This window comes from Bubalus kerabau, chromosome 19, assembly GCF_029407905.1.
Source record: "Bubalus kerabau isolate K-KA32 ecotype Philippines breed swamp buffalo chromosome 19, PCC_UOA_SB_1v2, whole genome shotgun sequence".
Lineage (NCBI taxonomy): Eukaryota > Metazoa > Chordata > Mammalia > Artiodactyla > Bovidae > Bubalus > Bubalus kerabau.
The window spans coordinates 61,930,644-61,952,334 of record NC_073642.1 but is presented as its reverse complement, the minus strand read 5'-3'; the positions used below and the strand labels follow the sequence as shown (position 1 = coordinate 61,952,334).

At 34.1% G+C, this 21,691-nt stretch overlaps 1 protein-coding gene across 4 annotated transcripts in view; it reads right to left on the bottom strand.

The window, feature by feature from the left end:
- The window catches only part of PAPOLA (poly(A) polymerase alpha), a 53,123-nt gene that overhangs the window by 7,934 nt on the left and 23,498 nt on the right, over positions 1–21,691 (bottom strand). For all 4 annotated transcript variants that reach the window (XM_055556418.1, XM_055556420.1, XM_055556421.1 and 1 more), the window contains exons 8-19: positions 21,577–21,666; positions 21,348–21,486; positions 19,435–19,507; positions 17,977–18,097; positions 16,940–17,024; positions 12,324–12,377; positions 11,670–11,789; positions 10,443–10,552; positions 7,905–8,026; positions 4,765–4,907; positions 2,341–2,441; positions 1,926–2,146 (exon numbers count right to left, since the gene is read on the bottom strand). In XM_055556418.1, coding sequence (XP_055412393.1) covers positions 1,926–2,146; positions 2,341–2,441; positions 4,765–4,907; positions 7,905–8,026; positions 10,443–10,552; positions 11,670–11,789; positions 12,324–12,377; positions 16,940–17,024; positions 17,977–18,097; positions 19,435–19,507; positions 21,348–21,486; positions 21,577–21,666 — 1,379 coding nt within the window. The remainder of the gene's footprint in view (positions 1–1,925; positions 2,147–2,340; positions 2,442–4,764; positions 4,908–7,904; positions 8,027–10,442; positions 10,553–11,669; positions 11,790–12,323; positions 12,378–16,939; positions 17,025–17,976; positions 18,098–19,434; positions 19,508–21,347; positions 21,487–21,576; positions 21,667–21,691) is intronic.

Genomic DNA, 21,691 nt, shown 5'->3' with positions numbered 1-21,691 from the left:
AGAAAAATCAATCAAGGATCTTACTTACAGAGTTGAATAAACAAAAACTACTAAAAAAAAATCAATGACACAATCACGGGCATTTGAGTGCTCACTAGATATCTGACTGCTCATTTTTTTCTAGGTGGGCTTTTTTTCCTTATACTTTCTTCCCTGTAATTATTACCTTTTAGATACATGATTTTAAAAATACTAATGAAATAATATGACTGAAGTCTGAATTTTGCATCTAAATAATCCAAGTACGGGGAAATGGAAAGCAAAAAGAATTAAGGGTACAGGGACTGGCTGAATTCACTACACCTGAAATTGCATGATGGGTACTCTTGTATATATGTGAATTCTTATTTAAAAATTAAATGATCTCTTGTGTGTATTTATATTTTTCTATATGAAGTTAAAAAATTCTATATTCCTACTGCCTCTCGAAACTAGACGTGAAACAAGAGTATTTCCTACCAAGGTAAGCACAAATGGAATTTTAAGTATTGTGCTGATACGTATTTTGGAACTCTTACAGGGAAAGGAATTAGGCCATTAACATGAAGCAACAGAATGATAGGTATCTAGAGTTATACTTACATATACCTTACAGGCAAAAAGAAACATGAATTGTGAAATGCTCTGACAACTCCAAACAAGCACCACTAGACAGAAAGTGGTATTACGTCAAAATTACATTCTTAGGTTGCTGCACAACAAACAGTATCAGGTAGAACCGGGGTCTTTAATAAAAATATTAGTAGGTCTAATTCTTGGAGAGTCTGATTCAGTATATTTGGAGGAAGCCCTAAAATCTGTATTTTAAAAAACAAAATCAAAACAACAAAATCTGAAAAACTGAGGCTGAAAATCAACTTGCCTTGAGATAATTATAAAGACAGATGTGTTTCAGAATACATGGTACAAAACATGATATACTATACCCATTTTTCATTCTCATTTAGCATTGTCAGAGTGACAAAATTCATTAAATTATTCATATTTAGTTAAGAGTGACTGTTTCCAAAAAATCTAAGGATTCAGATTAAGCTTGGAATAACACTTTTAGAGACAATAATCTTTCACCATTAAAAATCAAATCACTATGTAAGAGCCCTCCTTTCTTGCCACCATTCTAAAGAAACTTTCATGTAACGAGGAGGTTCCTAAATAACAAGTTATCAACCAAAAATCTTAACAAAATTGTTGTCTTGGGCTGTCATCTCTGGGACAATGGTGAATGCCTCATTAACAGGAAAACACATTAAGAGTGATTCCAGGGAACAATGAAAGTGTGTTACAAGGCTTCTTCTATTTTAAGATAAACACCAAAATCAATGTACACTTTTAACAGTTTTCCTAAAACTATCTGAGACTTTGACGAGGTAAACCAACCACTATGAAAAGTGGAAGTACTATTAGAAAATTTCCTAAAGGGCTGGAGGATATAATCACAATCATTCAAGGTACCAAAACTAATCTAATGTGGCAACTAATGGCCAGGTATTCAATAAGAATTCCCTGAGAACCTCTCAGTGACCCTTTGATACCAAGTATAGTGCAGAAGCTCCACAACTCCACCTGGAATACAGAATACAGAAGCAGAAAATTGTGTGCAAAGGGGCTGCTGAAGAACTGGTACATGTGAAAGACACAGTCATGACAGAGCAATACATGAATATGACATGCAAACCCAGGCTCAGGTGCGTCACAGCCTAGGCATGCCGCAGAAGTTTAAACAGGAAACACAGCTTTATGCAAGAGTTAGTTACTGAAAAGAGTGGGAAAGTGTAAATGAGCAAACTACAGCACTGAAGCACCATCTAAAGTGACCGGAAAGCTTTCCTCCTCGCTGCTTCTAAATCTGGGCTCACAAGGTTTTCTCCCACTGGGTATTAAAACAGGCAAGGTAGTTACTCTCAAGACTGACTAAATATAGATACCTCTTCTGTTTTGGTTTTCTTGGGGCTCTCTTCTTTATGAGGTGAGGATGTCCTCTTGACTCCTACTATAGGATTAGGTATCTTTGCTGCTGCATTTCCTGAAGGTCTTGGTGGTGGGTTTACCAGACGTGTTGAGGAAACAACTCTGGAGACCGTAGGCTTTGGTGGTGATGAAATGGCTGGTTGTGTGGCAGTTTGAGGAATGCTTTCACTCGATGTACCTAAGTAGTAAGTATATAAATACACAAGCGCTAAATTACAGAACACCAAGTTACAAGTGTTTTAAGTCTACAAGAAAATAAAAAAAAAAATGGTATTAAAAAACTAAATTCAAACTACTTAACAAAGCCATTTTTCAAAATGAAGGCCAAAACCAAATATAATGTAAGTATTTCCTTATCTGGCATCTCCTTACCCCCTGAGCTTTCACTGGAATTTACTTGTGGCAGAGAAACTTCAGTAGCCTGTATGTTGGTCACAGATGCTGCTGTTACAGCTGGAGCAGGACTGTTTCTGCTAAAAATGGGGAACAAAAATTAAAAAGTGAAAAAGAGCAAATAGAGATAAATAAAACTCAGTAACAAAATCTAATATGTGAAGTTATTTTTCAAGTAAATGATTGATTCTTTTTTTCTCATACATATGTACACATCAGTAACTAACTTTGATCAAACATAGTCAACAATCAAAAGCACAGAAACATTTTAACGCAGTGCTGCTCAACAGAATTTTTGTAACTATGATCTATGTCTACCCTAACCAGTATGGTAACCACTATACACAGGCAGCTACTCTGCACTGAAATACAGCTAATGGGAAACAAAATGTTTGATTTCATTTAACATTAATTAAACTGGCACATACAGCCAATGACTACCATATTAGAAGAGCTAAAAAAAAGATCTGTTCTTGTTTGATTTAGGGTAACTGACTTAAATGATTTGGGGTATAAAAAAATGCCATAAAAGCTGTAAAACAAGAAAATGGTCTAAGAAATAAGATTTGACGTGCAAAACCTAAGGGTTCATGAAATCCTAAAAGGCCATCCAGTGGCCCAGATAAACAAGAAGTGATCTCAAAACCCAATCTCTCCTTCAGTGTTCCGGATCCCACTCACCCTTTGTCTCAGGAAACTCAAATCACCCCTCTTCACTCTCCTATCTCTAACTTTTCTCTCTCAAATAAATCCTATATCTCTTGTGGTTATTCACTCTCCTTCCACTATAACTTACACTCTCCAACTGCTGAATGCCACGTCAAGGTGGGCAAAACTAGAGGACTTGGATTTTTGATGCTTACAAGACATGCACAAGCAGCGAGAGCAGTCAGCTTATTAAAGTTTTGAGCTCACTGGTACATGGGAGGACATGAAGTCAAGGGAGTGGGTGATGCCACACCCTCAAAGCGAATACAGAGAAGGCATAAAGGACTAAAAGAGAGCCCTGAAAAGGCACAAGCATCTAATGATTAAACAGAAAACAAAAAAACAGAACCACCACAGACGCAAGAGAAAACCTGAAATAAAACAGCAAAGGATAGTACATAATAAATAGTTGAGCAAAGATCTATTTTACATACATGTGAAAAAACTCAAAGTACACAAAGGTTTTTATACAACTTCCGAAATTCTTATTAAAATTTTTGCTTCTTCACTCAAAAAACACAACAAAAAAAAAACAAATGAAACCATTAAAAATACAAATCTGGAAGTTAATACTGTACAAATGCAGAATTGCTTTAAAACTGCAAGATTTAATGACCAGGTTAATGCCCAAAGACTTCAGATTATGTATGACTGGCCTAAAAACACATCACACATTCAGCGCCAAAGAGAAAAAAACTAAATCCCCATCATCTATTGTACCTTGGCATTTTCTATTTCATGCTAATCCAAAGATTCATCCCAATCTGCATCTTTGCCACTGGCTATTATTTAACAATATATCTTAACAATTTAATTTTTAAAACTCTTTTCAAAAAAATAATATATAACATGCATTTAGAAAAGTGTTCCTGGTTTAAGTATCAACTCACTAAACAAAGTGATCAATGTAACCATCACAATTTAAAATACCAGCAACCCCCCCAAAATCTACAATAAACAGCTCCCTTTGAAAATACAGTAGTATAGCCATTAAAAAAAAATCTGCAATGATACACTATGAAGATTTACAGAAGTTACATAAATATGGCTTTTTCGTTCTAATTTTTGCCACCACAGCCATGTTTTTTTTTCAAGAGAAAAATGTTCAGCTGCTTTGTGAAAGATGCTCAGTCGTGTCTGACCCTTTGCGACCCCGTGGACTATATACAGTCCATGGAATTCTCCAGGCCAGAATACTGGAGTGGGCAGCCGTTCCGTTCTCCAAGGGGATGTTCCCAACCCAGGGATCGAACCCATGTCTCGCGCATTGCAGGCTGATTCTTTACCAGCTAAGCCAAGAGGGAAGCCCAAAAATACTGGAGTGGGCAGCCGTTCCCTTCTCTAAGGGGATCTTCCCGATCCAGGAATTGAACCGGGGTCTCCTGCATTGCGGAGGATTCTTTACCAACTGAGCTATCAGGGAAGCTGCTTTACATGCTCTTAAAGAGACAATTCTTCAAAAGGAATTTCCACTAAAAAAAGCGCACATAAATCTTCTCTGGAAGATCTCCAGTATTTTCAGATATTTACCCCCTGCTACATAGGTGATAAGCATCTCCAGGACAGAAATGTGATTGTGTCCCTCTTTCTGGTTCTCCTTAGCACACCATGTAGTTCACCACAGGCAGCAGGTATTTCAACTTAAGAAACTGGTTATTCGAACAGCCACTCCACTTCCTTTCCCTTTTTCCTTACCCCTGAGAGCTGCCAGAACTGTTCAACGGACTGGTCTTCATAGCACTAGTAGGTGAAGGCACAGACATGCTGTTGTCACTGTCCATAGACAAGTCGAGGCTGCTGTCATTCAGAGGTGTCAACTTGACGCCTTCTGTTGAATGCTGCAATTAATACAGTATTTAGTCAATTCTACCTTTATGTTATCCAGATCTCTGAAACAGGAACATCTTTTACTTAACAGATAAATGACTTCTACTGAAAAGCACAAATCAATAAGGTTAGGATAACCAGAAGTGTCATGCCAAAATATAAAAGGCAGATTTGGGACACATACTTTCTGACTTCTTGGGGTCATCGATTTAACTACAGTTCCTCGGGGGGAGGGGGGGAGGAGGAATGATATATATTAAACATACACACCATGTAAGACACACCTCAAATTAAAAAGGACTTTAATATGAAAATACAGGTAACAAGTCATAGGACTATAAACATACACACGTCAACAGTAAAAGATGATAGCAACAATGAGTATCTCTGGCTAGTGGGATTAGAAGTAATTTTTTGTTTATAGAGTTCAAATTGTTCTACAACAAAGATAAAAAATGTGTTGATTCTTTAAAAAATTATCAAGTAGTACAATTCAGTGCCTATTCCTAGTTATTTGTACAAGCCTCTCTGAAAAGCAAGAGATTGCCAAAGCTCTATCTGCAACTTAGGATTTTAACATGGTATATTTAATAGTATAAATTATCCTGTTAAAATAAAACCAAAAATAGTTTCCTGAAAACTTAATGACCACATGTAAATCCAAATGTTGGTCCTGACTCTTAACAAAGCACTCAAAAACAGTTACTCATTGCAGGAAAACCAAAAGCTAAAAAGCTATAAACAGTACTAAGGGATAAAAGTTGATTTTAAATTAACTTAAAGTTTCTGTTTCTGCAATCAGCACTATTATAACATCAAATTGATTTCATTTTTTTCAGAACACTTTTAGTTTGTGTTCACTCACCTAAAGAAACATTTTAATGGAAGTAATTTGCATTATTAAAAAAACCCATACCCCATATGTATGTATGTGCCTGTGTGTGTGTGTACAATGCATGTATACCCACTCCAATTCCCAAACGACAAGATAACCTAATCTTAGAGTGAATGCCTCAGAGATACCACTTATGTATATTATAAATCAATAATGACCAAATGGGGAAGATGAGATTTAATCATCATCAAAGAAATACCAACCAGACACTTAGTGTTTGTAATATAATCTGGATAAATGGTCACAAAATTGAAAGCACCCTGAAAAAGCAGGTCACAAAAGAGTAGGTATCATTAAAAACCTCTTAAAAAATACACATGATCTGTGGTTACATACATGCACTAAGAGTCTGTATAGATATACACTAAAATATTGAGACAGGTGAAATTGGCAGTGAGATTATGGTTAAACTCTATTTGATACAATTTTTGGACTAAATAAATGTCTGATCACTAATGATACATTTTATAATCTAGAAGATTTTATCTAGGTACTATCTTAAGTAATAGAATAAAAAGTTAATTTACTTTAATTACAATCTAGTTGTTCCAAATATAACACTGCCATGTAAACAGGAGTTCTAAAAGTCTTTAATCTGAATTAAAGGTTTTAATTCAGTTTTTAAAGGTTCAGGAAAACCTAATTACTTCCTTTATAAATATTTCTATTTCACTAAAATGGCTAAGCATGGAAGAACATAATCTAATTATGCACCTTCACTTCTAAAAATAAAATGTTTATATATTTTCGTATGCAGTAAACACACATGCAAGTATAGTTGCTTAAACCCATTAATAATGTGACACCAATGTACAATCAGAAGACAAACTTTTATTTTAAAAATAAAATAATTTAATCATAAATTATATGTTAACTTTATGAAAAAAATAATAAGCTCAATAATAGGCAATACATTTTGACATGTTCTAGATTTGATAATTCATGAGAAGTAAGTAATAAATAAGTGTGTATAAAGGCTTTAATATAATGCTATTTTAAAAAATGAAATATACTTTTATGCATTTTACACCTAAAAAAATAGAGCCTCTGTGTTATGAATGATGATGATGGTGGTGGTAACAGAAACAAATCTGAGGATTCAGCATGTCCCAGGCACTAATTTTACAGGTTTAGGTACATTTTATCCTCACAGATTACATAATAAGGTAGGTAAAATCACCACAGTTCTAAGGCAAATCAAGAACATGATATTTATACACAACTTGCCCAAGTCTCACGGCTAGGAGGCAGTGGAACCTGAACTTGAACTGTGTGTAACTTCATTCCTTTCTTCCCAATCCCAGGCCCAGATAATAAACCATCATCCGGGACGCAACAGTCCTTATCCTCTAACACATCCTTGTATTTTGTATTCTATCTTAAAAAATATATTGCAAACCATATATATATATATGTGTGTGTGTGTGAGTATCTGTACTTTTAACCCAACATATGTACCTTGAGCTCACATATTTTCACCGCTGTATTTCATTTTAAAAACAAGACACTTTGGAAACCACTTAAAGTAAAAATGTTATTTCTGCACTAAAATTTTAATAACTATAATAAATCCAAATAAGAAAAACATGGCTAACAAAAGTTATCCAACAGGAAGCATCAACAACAGAACATACTACAAAACACTACATCTGGTTACCACTGCCAGTCGTCTTATAATAACTTCTAATTTTTAAATAATACACACGTGTAATTCTTATAAAATAAATTCATTTTCATTTAAAAAGTCATATAATTTACTTGATCTACATATTATGTAATTTAACTTTCTTTACTTTTCAAAGGAAAGTACATACTAATGTGTGATGTTAAACTGATAAGAAGAGATTTCTGAAGAGAACACAAATATATATATATAAAATAATGCTGTGAAGTACTTCAACTAATCTGAAGTCTGAAGGAAGTTATGTGCAAGAAACTGATTAGGAGCCAAGTTTCACATAACGGAATTTCCCCATATAAGAGATTTTCAAAATGCTGTGATCTATATTTCAAATACAACTTATTGACTGAGTCTAAATTCTGAAATACTGATAGGCTGGATACATAATAAAACATTGATTAGTAATGCCTTCTAAGTACTTTCTAAATTTACCTTTTTCTTTTTCTGAAGCACATGACTAGGTAGTAGTTGATGGAGTTGCTTTCTTTTTACATGCATTGCAGCAATTTTCATGTCCACCTCAAACATCTTGCTGTTTATTGCTTGCCTATAAACTATACAAATTAGGAAATTGTTACAAGCAAAAAAAACATGCAATAAAGGCAGTTAAACTCATTCAGGAGAAGCTATTCTCAAGTAGGAACCCATTCTTCGTTAATACTGCCTATCAGTAAAATTATCTGGTCAAAATGTCATCTCTGATCTGACATAATTCATTGCCTGAGCAAACTCTAATAAATGTCTTTTACCACAAGGTATACATAATGAATAAAAAGAGACTATATTAATTCTTCCAGTGTATTAACTCTTAGAGTAATAAAAGAGTTAACTCCTCAAGGAGTGACAGAATTGGAGAAAAGGGGTTTCTTAAATTCATACTTATTTATGCTGCTGCTGCTGCTGCTAAGTCGCTTCAGTCGTGTCCGACTCTGTGCAACCCCAGAGACGACAGCCCACCAGGCTCCCCCGTCCCTGGGACTCTATTTATGCTAGCAATATATAAAATTCTATACCAAGTATGTAACAACTGCAACAAAAAAAAAGTCAGAAGGTACCCAAATGGAAATATGTTCTTGACATGGGGAATATAGCAGGAAATAAGAGACCAAAAAAACCTCAAACTTCATTCTAGTGGAGAAACAAACAGAATAAAATGTAATGTATATTTCATATCAGATGGGTGATAAGTGTTATGGAGGGAAAAACTGAGTAGGGGAAGAAGACAGGAAGCTTAGTAGGGAAACAGATTACATGTGAGTGGAGACTCACATGAAAGTTGGTAAATAAGCTCAGAGTACCCTGTGGGATCCTTTCTAGGAAGAGCAAACACTAAGAACAAAAGGTCCTGAGCATGCTTGGGATGTTTGAGGAATGACAAAAAGGCCATGGGGAGAAGGGAAAGTAGAAGATCCATAAGCCCTTATCTGTAATCCTAAAATCCCCAAAGACAAATTCTGATCTGAACTATTTGTACCTATACTGTATGTAAATATTATATAGAAATATTACTGTCTTTGACTATAGAATGTTGCTCCCCACTGGAAATATTATTACTTTATTACTTTCCTGACCTCAAGACACATGGATAAAGGATTCTGAACTTATTGTAAGTTTTATATATGAAGAAATTATATATATATGTACACAATTACAAAGAAATGAGGTCAGAGTCATAATGGGAAGACTAGGTCACATAAAGGCTTGCAAACCACAGTAAGGATACGGACTGATTCAGAGGGAGATGGGTACGCTTTTAGTAGGTGAGACATGATTTAGCTTAGTATCATCTGGATGCTGACAGATGAAGGGCAGAATAAGAAAATTACAACAATGTCAGTAATCCAAAAGACCAGTGATAAGAGGCTTGGGTAAAAGCAGTAGAAATAGCAAATAGTACCAAGAATCTCAATGTACTCTGAAAATAGGGACAAGAATTTTTTTTTCTAACAGATTAATACCAAGTATGGGGAAAACAGGATTCAAAGACTGCAAGATTTCTAACTTGAGCAACTGTAAATTCACAGCTGCCAGATCTCATTTCTCACCTGAGATAAAAAAGATTTAATGCTAAAGGAGACAAGGGCAAGAACTTGAGCTTTCAACATGTTACATGTGTTTTGTTAGAAAATCCCACAAAGTATTCCATTAAAATGTTTCAAGATACAGGACAATCAAATATTTCTTTCCCCAATATTTCTTTAATATGCTATAAAATCTTGATGGAGCATGAGTACAAACTGTGATAAGCAGTTCAACGAGGTATAATGCACAAAATAAATTTTCTAGTCCAAGTATCTCTACATGATTTGTTACTTCTGTAGAGCCTTAGCTTCTGCCAACTACTTCTAGTAGTAAGGTTTTAGTTAAACCATACTACCTTGTATCTCAGGTCAATCCAAAATGTAACTCATACTGTATTCCCTAGTCATGAACTGGAGAAGGAAACGGCAACTACTCCAGTATTCTTGCCTAGAGATTCCTCATGGGCAGTGCCTAGAGGGCTATAGGCCACGGGGCCGCAGAATCGGACACAACTGAGCGACTAAGCACATTCATGAATTAAAACTTGAGTCTATAATTCACAGGATAAATAACCTCATTTCACCAAAGTTTAGCTTCAAAATTTTCTAAGGTTCAGGACTATTAAGGCAATCAGACACAGACTCAGTCTTTTAAGAGAATCAAATACCCAGGCTATTTCTAATTTCATAAAGTAATCACAGACAACTTAAATTTAAAGTGGTTCAACTGTTTAATTTTAGGTATACCACAAAAGAAAAAATTATTTAATATATTAGACATTACTGAAACTAATACCTAATCCAAAAATGTTAAGATTATTTTGATGATCACTGTAAAATATTCCCAAGCAATTACAAATTCCCAAGTTATTACAAATTCTACTATGGTATACATGAAGATGATTCAAATATGCAAGTACATGTTTTGATTATCCAAGGAGAAATATACCTGTATCTGTGAAAGACTGAATATCATAGGTGAGATCAACACTGAGATTTTCAGAGTTTTCTGTTTTTTTAAACACTAACCCAATCACCCACATCGTGCGAAATTCTTCCCTGTAAAATAAAAAGAGTATTACAATAATTTATAAGGATTTCATGAAAAGTTATCAATGTGCTTCACAACCTAATGTACATGGAAAAACTCAGAATACAAATACGCAAGCAAACTAAGTTATAAACCAAATTCCATCAAAACTCAAATTCCTCCTCTACATCTGCCCTCTGTATTTCTACTGCTTTATAAAAAACTGGAGTCCTATGACAAATATCCTCTTCATTATCTATGTACTAATAGCCAGTGTTTTTAATGATCAAAAGTACCAAAGGCACTTCCAAGAAAGTTACATAAATTAATGACATTTTAGAAAAATCTGAAACATAACTAGTCTAGATATAAAAATTTAACTAGACCTTAATATATAATTCCTTAAACTTTTAAAACTCAACTGAAAAGGTAGCATGAAGTCTGACCACAGCATAACAAGAATAATGGGTGATTCAGCTACTTTTGAACATTTAATGATACATCTATTGAACGGATCGGTCTTTTTAACGATTAAGATTGCAGCAACAAAAAAATGTATAAAAAACTCAAATGGCAACTCTTTTACATGAATGCAAAAGAAATTAATCTGTAAAAACAGTAATAGCTATTCTATTACACCACCAACTTAAGTGATCTATTTACCAATATTTTTCAATCTTTAGTACTATATCTTGAAAAAAAAAAAGCTATTAAAACTTCCCTCACCCCCCAAATAAAGTGGTTATAGGCAAAGTAGAATTTCATATGCTTAATAAAACTGCAACAATCAAACTGGAAATTGACCTATAAAAGATCCTTAAAATAAAGTGGGGCAGCTTTTAGTAACTTATGTTTTTAAATTCCCAGAATCCACCACAAAGCACATTTTTGCAAGGTCAAATCAAAGCATTTTCTCTTTGTTAAAAAAAAAAAAAGCAAAGATTGATGTTTGATATAGCAGCTATTCTAAAAACCACTCTACACAAAGGGGAGAAGGTATATTGCTGAAGTGAAGAATTGGAACTCACTGGTCTGACCCTGATGTGCTCAAAAGAATAGTGACTCGAGTTATTAAAAATTGCCTATAAAACTTCCATGAGCAAAAGCTGAAAAGATGGGGAATCCAGATTTTAAAGGATTGCTTACTTGTCAGGATTTTCTTTGGGTGCTGGAAATGACTGGGGATTCACATGAGCCAGTGTAATAAACTCATTCTTCTCCAAACTTCCAACCAGGATTCGGATTTTTGATTCCACCAAGCCCACCCTGAACAAATGTCACTCATTATTAATGAAAATTATTTTTTAATTAAAAAATAAAACAAAATGCACAAAGTCAAGTAAGTTTGTATAAAGCTATAATATGAAGATAACTTGAATACACGAGGGCAGTTCAACTGTCTCAACTCCCATAGATAAAATTAAAACCTTATGTTCTAGCTCAAAAATGATAAGTAAAAACCGCAAGGAGAAGCAAATCAAGTCACATTTCAAACAAGGAAGGTTACAAAAGACATCCCCAGAAATATTTACAGACAAAAATCAGTAAACTAAAAGAAAGCACTTTAAATATAGTTAAGAAATAATACATGGATCTCTATAAGACACACAAAAAAAAGTTGTATATGGATCTCCAAATTTCTATACTTTCATTAAAACTTCCATTTAAGTAGTAAAGCTGTATTTATGAACAAAATCAAACTTGATGTTTTAAGGACTTCCATCTCCTACTGTGTTCTGGGGCTATCTGATTCGTTCTGAAGTATTTTTTTTGTTTTGTAAAGTCTAATCTTTTACTCACCATTCTAGGCGTTGTTTTTCAGTTGGTGCACTTGCTAGAAGTACAATATAATGCCTTTGAAGATAAAGACAACATGCTATTTATTTCATTTAAGTGCTTTGTGCTGGATATTAACACCATAATGTAATAAGCTTCGTGACAGTTATAGATCAATTTAGCAAGAGAGAACTGCAATTTCAGTTTGCACATAAAATCATAAACACTAAATTCCACAAGTTTAGCAACTACTGGGCAAGTTTAATTCTTCTGTAAAAGAAAGTAATTTTATGAAAAATTACCCCCAAAGCAGCTTAATTCAAAAACATTGACTAAACATCACTGATAATTTGGTTCAATGATTCTAGTGGAGTGCCTTATCTTTAAAGAGCCACCTCACTAAAATATAACCCATTAAAGCAAAATTGCTTTGATGGAAATAAAGCACCAAGGCTTTAGCCACAAAAGCAGGATCACTAAATATACACACACTACATCAGTAATTTCAAAAATAGTATCCAATACATTATGCTTTTTAATTCAAATTAAAAGGTAGCAAAAATTAAACAATACTTAAGTCAGGCCTCATCATTTTTTTCAAACAACACTATGAATTTCTATAACAAAAAAGCAGACATCATTAACATGAGAGTAACAAAGTAATATGATTTCTATGTGGAATTCAATACCATTCAAATTGGAACAAAATCAAGTTTTCATTTCAGAAAACATGATCATGACCAAGTATCTATTTTTAAATGTTTTTGAAACAAACTATTTAAATCTAAAGTATAACTTCGTAAGACTGAAAAAAAAATTCAATCCAATGTATTTTTCTACAAAATCCATTAAAATGGTGAGAGAAGTCAAACTTCTCACCAGAAACTTTACCTCAAAAGGCAAACTGACATCATTACTGAATCCAGATACTAGTTGGAAAAGTCAGAGTATGACCACAATTTTAAATAAACTTGATGTAGAAACTTAAGGTTAACAGAGATAATACACATAAATATGAAAACATGCAGAGAGAAAAGTAAATGTGCAGTCCAACTCCATAGACCAATACTTCCTTTCCTTCACCAGTTTAATTTGTTCAGCAATTATTTAGAGCAAACCAAACATATGAAACACACACAGATGGCCCAAATAAATAGAAGTCAAAAGTCACATAAAAGCACTAAAAGCTCATGCATTTTACCTATACAGAAAATTCTCTTAGGGCCCTAAATGCTCTTGTAAGTCAAACAAAACCCTAATGAGCTCAGTAACCTGAGTTTCAGTTTCCTGGGAGTTTGAAAATGGACAACAAACTTTGAGGGGGGGGGGGGGTGCGGGGGGGGGGGGGCGGGGAGGCAGGGGTATGGAGAAAAAACGAAAAGTATAACAACTTGTAACAGGAGAAGACAAAGCATAAAAAGCAGGCATGGACACAAAAACTCAAGAAGACAAAGTTGTCTGGGTTCACCTATTAGGACAAAACTCAGATCTCCAAATCACTCTAGCACCACACTAGTGAAACAGATGCTCTTAATGACCATCTGAGTCTTTAACAAAAGCTTAAATGATACAGTGTTTTCTATTTATGGCAAAATATAAAGTGCACTTGAACATAATCTTGTTGGCAATTGAAAGTTTAAAGTTCTAAATCTTAGAGAGTTCAACTTTGGTTCTTACTGAAATCCAATGGGCCAGGGCAAGGGAGGGGTCTACTCTGCACATGGTTTACAATAAAGGCATCTGTTTAAATATAGTTGAAAGTGTTAAACCACCACCAAGTATGTACGCTGAAGTTAAATGTTCTTGACTCAGCCACATTTAAGCAAATATGAAGTGGGAGATATAAAACACAGTAATTAATAGAAATAACCTGCTATTAACAAGTTTCCTATCAGAGCACAGAGACTAAAAATAGGTCTAAACTTACACTATATTTAATTTTGTTGCTGCTTCAAAAAATACTATCCTCTATTTCACAATGTCATGACTGTGCTTCAGGTACTAAAATGGCTTCACAAGACTTTGAAGCCAATGCAATAATTAACTTTTCCCCAGATTTAAAGATTATCAGTTGTCAATTAAAACCTTACTATAAAAACCTACCACATATGAATTAAAACAAAACCTCTTTAAAAACACTTAATTTAGTTGTTCTTATTATCTCACAACTATTCATCCCCCCAAAAGCATTTTTTAAGGTAGGTTTCCTGGCCATTTCATCACATGAACATTTTCCCTGGGTAGGTAACAACTCAAGACATTATACCGAAAATCTAATTTATCTCTTTAGCAAAAATCCTTGCAGTTCCATCTTTAAGTAACTCAGGTTCAAGAGATTATAGAGTTCATTGCTCTTAAAGCTTTTAACACGTTCTGAGGCTAAATTATTCTCTACATACAGACTCCTTGAAATGATAATTAGTCTTATTCTTGAGAACATTTAGTTTTTTTCCCCTAATACCTTTCCTTCCTTGTTTCCTTAGGAAACTGAACACCTGAAGTAAGTCTTCACACTTCCTATGTCAAGTGATTTACTTTACTGCTGGTTACTTATGTCTGCTTGAGTATCTTTAACGGTAGAACATGAAAAGTATTTTCTTAAGACTGTAAAATTCCACAAGGCAATGTTATCCCTTTTCCACAAGCCTTCTAAGACAACTGAAAATTTCCTTCCTGGTTTCCTCCCTTCCAAGAAAGGTAGGCAGGTAGATCACAGATGACTCAGAATCCTATACATAACAAACACAACACTTTCAAGATATACTTGAATAAGCTTTCCAACTTTGACAAGAAAAAACTAAGCGTTTCAATTCAGTTGAACAGCTAATCTTTGGTGTATTTCATATAATATAGTAAAAGAAAAATTCAAACCTGGGAATACTCAGTCTAATGATAACAATTACAAATTTTTTAAGAGGAAAATTTTTGAGAAAAGTTAAGACATAAGTGAATTTGGTATAGGTAAAATCAGCTGCTTGTTGTCATTTTTTCAAATCTTTTTTCCCAGGACTCACAGCTGAAATTATCTAATTTCCTCTATCTGTTGCTACATCCTCATTTCTATGTTTCAAGTTGCTTTTAATAACCTAAAATAATTTGTTTCAAGAGAATTCAGTAAAGATAATCAGTCAACAGACCACACCTTACATGTACTATTTGGCACACGTTTTGAAGGATAACCTAAAAGTTTTAAAAGAAAGATTAAACAAGGGTCAAAACACACACACACACACACACACACACACACAAATCCTTCAAAGTTCTAGTAATACAAATTTAAATAGATGACAATATCAAGATTTGTTCAGCTTCAACACTAATCTTTCTTAAAGTGAAAAAAGAGAAAGAAACCACTTAAGTACGTACTTAGAAGAACTTCATTCTACCCACTTCTCATTCCTACAAGAAAATGGGACAAAAAGAAGAATCTATCTAGCTTCATCTTGGAGTTTCAGGGATTAAGAGATGCTGACACTTCTACAAGATCAGTTTTTTTATTCTCTTTACAAGGAATCATGTGCTCTCTCATGCCAGTTTTTAAAGTATCAAAATATGTTTATTAGTTTAAATGTTCAAAGGTACTTGCTCAACAGTGGTTAAAATAAAAAACGATGCAAACTTGTCCGCCAAATGGAAAAGCACAACTTATGGGGAATAGTAAACAAGAACGTTCAATGTTACGCTATTTAAAATGTTTACTGACAATGCAGTGCTCCCAGAACACAACAATTAAGCTGGCTCCATTATTGCTTTTTCATGCAAAAGATACAGAAACAAAACACAGAGACATCATGAAGGTCATCATTCTTGTTTTTAATTGGGGAAATAGCATAAAGCAATCTTGCTTAGGTTATTACAAAACACAATCCAACATAAGATCAAATGGTCAGGAAAGTTTCAGGCATTAAAGAAAAAAAATTTTTTTAAGTGGGACTTTGGCAAGTTTTCAGCTCAGGGCAAATAAAAGTGCAAGTCCGTTTTTTTTTTTAAAGTCAGATTTATTATAACTTACAGTTTTCATCAAAACCAACACAATCAGGCTATTAACCTATACTGAAGTATTAAATCATTATATTAAAACCATTAGTAAAAAATATGACACCCACTGAGAGTCCATGAAAATATCTGTAGAAATACTTGAGGGGCTTTATGAACAGTAAGGGGAAATGGTAGGCCAATCATGTGCTGTTAACGACTGCAAACATTTTGCTGACTACATATATTGACATTTTATTAGCTCTGCCTGTGTTATAGAGAATCTTAAGAATAAGCTTCCAGAACTGGATGAAAATAATTACTTAGAAGAGAATATTAACTACAGATTTTAACAGTTCACTCCTTTGCCAAATTATACAGATTTAAGAGTTTTGGTGATGACTAGCAAACCCTCAGAACTGATGTTGCTACAAATGCAGAAATTCGGTTACATCAGGCAGCAAAACTGTAGGGACTACACTGTACCTTGACAAAATAATAATATGTTTTCTAAAACAGTATGCCCTTTATAACAAGAAGAAAACTTGTATAGATGTTTAAAGGAAAATTCAAACTACATTAGTCTAGCAAGAGATGTCACATATGCTACCATTAAAACCAATACTTAAGAGAGCAACATGTCCGACATGCCTTAAAATACATACTTGTACTTCTGAAAGAAGTTTGGAGCTTCAAAAAGTTTGGACCACTCTGCCTTACTCAGCAAAATTTCATCTGTGATAGCAAGACCTAAATTAAAAACATATTAAAATATTTGCATGCTTCAGTCTAAGAATCTAGAATTTTAAAGATCTTTTAAATATACCACATGCATTCATTATATCCTACAATCATAATTTTAACAGCAATTTTAGTCTACAGACTCTACAGCATAAAGATTCTTACATACGTCCACTCTTTTCAAAAACAAAAAAAGCTGGAGAACTTGAGATCCACGTTTCTGGAAAATTGCCATTACTTTAAAATGCCATGCTCATAGAATGCCTCTCTCCTAAAACTGAAGCACTTGAGTTACCCAAGGAAAAAAAACAATTTTTCAATAAACTTTCCTGCCCTTCTAAAAAAATTTCCTGTAAAAGGACAGTAACATCTTCCCATGAAGAGCCCCTTTAGACTACAAAAACAACTTTACAAATCTGAGTTTGAAGTTGGTAGTCATATAGCTGATTCTATTTCCTTGACTTGTGTCAAATTAAATAATCCAGTTCAAGCTACTTCTCTCAAAGATCATTTACCATAGCCACTCCTTCAAATTAGCAATACTCATAAGGATTCAGAAGTTTAGAGGTTATTCTAAAACAGTGGGCAGTGTGGCCAAAATCCTACTCAAAGCTTTTTCCAAGTATACAGCCTGCTAAAAGCCTCTCATGTCAATCAATGGAGAGAAACTGATATTATTTAAAATTTCACATGGCAATAGTACGGCACTAAATCATAAAAGGCCCAGCTAAGGACACAGCTTTAAATGTTAAATCTTCCAATATATAGTTAAGAATAAATTGCTTAAAAGAAATTAAACTGAGTTCTTCCAAGTTAATTCTCAAATATAATCTGTAATTAATAACACCAGAATCCACTTTGGTGAATGCTTTCTTCCATTTAATTGAATACCCGATTACTGGGTGAACAATGGTATGTAAATCCTTCCTGTATAAAGGAGAGCATAAGGATAAACACTTACCTTGTTTAAACTCCTCAACCATGACCATCCGTGTTGAAACGGACACATTGTACGTGGAGTTCTGTTGTGGGTATGCTGGTGTAATTATAGGCATAAGATGGTACCTATCACTGGGGTTTACCTACATACAACAACAGCCAATCAGTTTCTTCAAGTACATAGTCAACAGATACTTGGACTTTTTACCCCTTGTTAAACTGAACCAATGATTAAATTTTATTTCATTCATAGCTGGAGTTGAGAAAGAAAAACCATGTAAAGAGACTTTTTTTTTTAAGGAATTCTTTACAGAAACTGTGACTTGGTCTTAACGAATGGGTTGCTTCAATCATTTGGGCATGACTACTCTGGTGACTGTACTAGGAACAGTGAGCCTGCTGAGCAAAATAAAGGTTCTAACTGGCACCTACTGATGTTTAGTTTTTCTTTTGTCAACAACAGAAATAGGGATGCACACACAATTACATTTTTGAGAAACGTCACATTACAGCATGTTCTGTGTAAAATGAATTTTAAACAAGCTGGAAACTTAGTCTTTAATATACCCTTAACTTATCAGGAGTAGCTTATTAACACAGGGTACAACTACATTATCCATGTTGGTATCATTTTAAAAGATAACAAAACAATTTATTAACTATTAATCTTAATCCATATAACTAATGATGAAAGTGGCATTTTTTAACAGAAAAAATTGTAAATTCATATCCTTCCCAAATTAAATTGTCTTGAGGTTTGGAAAACCTGAAAATATACAACCTGATGTCATTAACAAGGCTTAAAACTGAAAATATTTTTGATACTGTAATGAAAAAATAAACAGTGTAGATCAATAGAATTTTATAAACCTAGAAAGCCTTACAAACCTAAATTTCTTTTATCCATTAATAAAGTGCATGTTGTTAACATTTAAACTGAGTTAGCAGTGAAGGTCATAACTTCCAAAAAAGCAGAATGGAGGCTCCTCTTCAGCCCAACCATGCTTTTGTAATCTGATTTCGCCAAACCAATTTTTACAATTATATCATAGTAATTGAAGTGATATTGCTTAGACGTTATCTGTCATGATTAAACATTAAGCAACAGTTTTCCTACAATAACCCAATTTTAACAGAATATTTAGATCGAACAAAAAAAAAATACAGGGATTTTTAGTATCCTTTTATTATTATTTTTTTAAGCACAAATGCCCACACAACTTTGACTTACAAGGTAGTTCTATATATAAATTGTTAGTGACTTTGATATTATAAACTACGTACAATTAAATGTGGTTCCAGGGTACATAATTATGCTTCTCACACCAGAGGACAATTCTAGTTGAGATTAAAAAGAAAGTGTGATACGAACATGTCCACTCATACGTAACAGAATGGGAAGTCTCCGTCAGTTTATGCAGATGACTTCTACTCGTTATTGCACAGTGCGAATTTGTAGGGGAAAAAATAATACACTAACCCTTGGGTCCCATACAGGCAAATTAAGATTGCATTCTTCAGGCTGTTTCAATAGGACTGGATTTGGCCATTCCCTGTTTAAAAAGATTGTAGCACTTGATAAGACTATTGGATATTACCATCTACACGTATTTTGCTAAACATACAGCATTTGTGAATGTGATTCTTCTTCATTCATTTTGCATTCTTGGTATATATAACTTTTTACTCCTCTGTCGACGTTAAGACTATCTGGATTAATTTTTTTCTATGAAATTAACTCCAACCACCTGGTAGCTTTCTCAGACTTAAGTCAAACATCTTCAATACCTCTCAAAGAACGGATAAAGCGCTATTCAAATTAAAAAGTACGACCCCAAGACAATCTGATGTGTTCATCTCAAAGTTGAACAGGATAGAATCCCCCATGAAAAGACAAAAATCCTATCTTTATGCTAGCTCCAAAGACAACCCAGGATGAAAAGCTAATTCATTATAGGCAAAGGAGTATGAATAATTATAATCTTTATCTCATGACTTAAAGTTTATTAACATGAATATGAGTAATGATGTGAACACACTGTTTTAAAGATGTGTCCTGTGAGTTAGCTACTTCAGTCTTTATATAAGAGATTAAAAACTGGAAAACATTTGGCATCTTTAGTATCAAGATTATTGTTGTTGTTCATTCACTAAGTGGTGCCTGACTCTTTGTGAACCCATGGACTGCACCACACAGTATCAAGATTAACTTCTTAAAAATATTATTTGCTATGTACGTGCAGCATTAAGAGAAATTCTGACATTTTTCTCACCAATTTTGGTTATATATAATTAAATGCTATCAAATCCATAAATTACAGGGTGTGTTCTGAAAAGTGTGACAAAGCTCTAATTATAAATTGTCTCTGAATAACTCTAATTTTTATAAAACTCACTAAAACACTATTTTAGAGGGAGAAGGTAGAGAGGTTGACACAAATAGGGAAGACAAAGCTTTCAGATCAATTTGATTAAAAACCAAGAACTCTAACCTTTTGGGTCAAAGCAACTAATATGAAATAGCACTCATTTATCTTACCTAAATAATGGTTGACAAATGTGACCAAGCTTAAATGAGGAAGAGCTTTAAAAAAACCTTTCCTGGGTTAATAATTTCAAAGGGATAATCAATTGCTTTTCAAGCACTTATAGTTACCCTTAAAAGCCATATAAACATTTATACCTTTAATATTCTACCAAAGATAAATGGGCAGCTAAAAGCAAAACAAACAACCATGAGAAACTAACGGTCTACAGATTTAGAAGTATTCAAAGAGTAAACATGGAGAAGGCGATGGCACCCCACTCCAGTACTCTTGCCTGGAAAATCCCATGGACGGAGGAGCCTGGTGGGCTGCAGTCCATGGGGTCGCTAAGAGTCAGACACAACTGAGCAACTTCACTTTCACTTTTCACTTTCATGCACTGGAGAAGGAAATGGCAACCCACTCCAGTGTTCTTGCCTGGAGAACCCCAGGGACGGGGGAGCCTGGTGGGCTGCCGTCTATGGGGTCACACAGAGTCAGACACGACTGAAGTGACTTAGCAGCAAGCAACAAAGAGTAAACGAGGTAGTAAGTTTTATCCAAAGTAACTAATATCCCAACCTATCAATTTTAGCAAACATTACAGCTAAAATTCAGAGTTTATTTGGAGAGTAGGTTTACGCATGGAAGTACAAACAGGACCTGCCTTACTACCCTGGGAAAGCTGGCAAAAGGAACAGAATTAGGCTTGTCACTTTATATACAACACGATCTCCCCAAGACTATCTACACTGCTACATTGTGAACTTAAATTTGAATCTGAGACCAGCTGCAGAAATGTCATAGAAATAAGACTAAACTTCAGTGTCTACAATCAATTTTATTTTAATATAATCTAAACACATACCATTTAGAAAATACCAAGAAAAATTTATGTACAAGAGTTGATGCTATTGCATTTGGATAAAGCTGGCAAGTTCTTGCTACTAGCATAGCCCAGGAAACACCACCGAGGAAACCTAATATATTGGAATAGATGTTGTGGCCTGTTGATAGGGAAAAGCAAAAAGGAAAAGTTAGTGTTGAACAAAAGCTTAAACATGTTTAATAAGCTAGCCAACAAATTCTGAACTCACGTTTGGCCCACAGTTTGATAGCTCTCAGGGTTAACCTGAAGTTGTCAATGTTTGGTACTAGATGTAAAATTTCATCGGTTACCCTGCAACCTGATTAATAGGAGTAAAAAGAAAA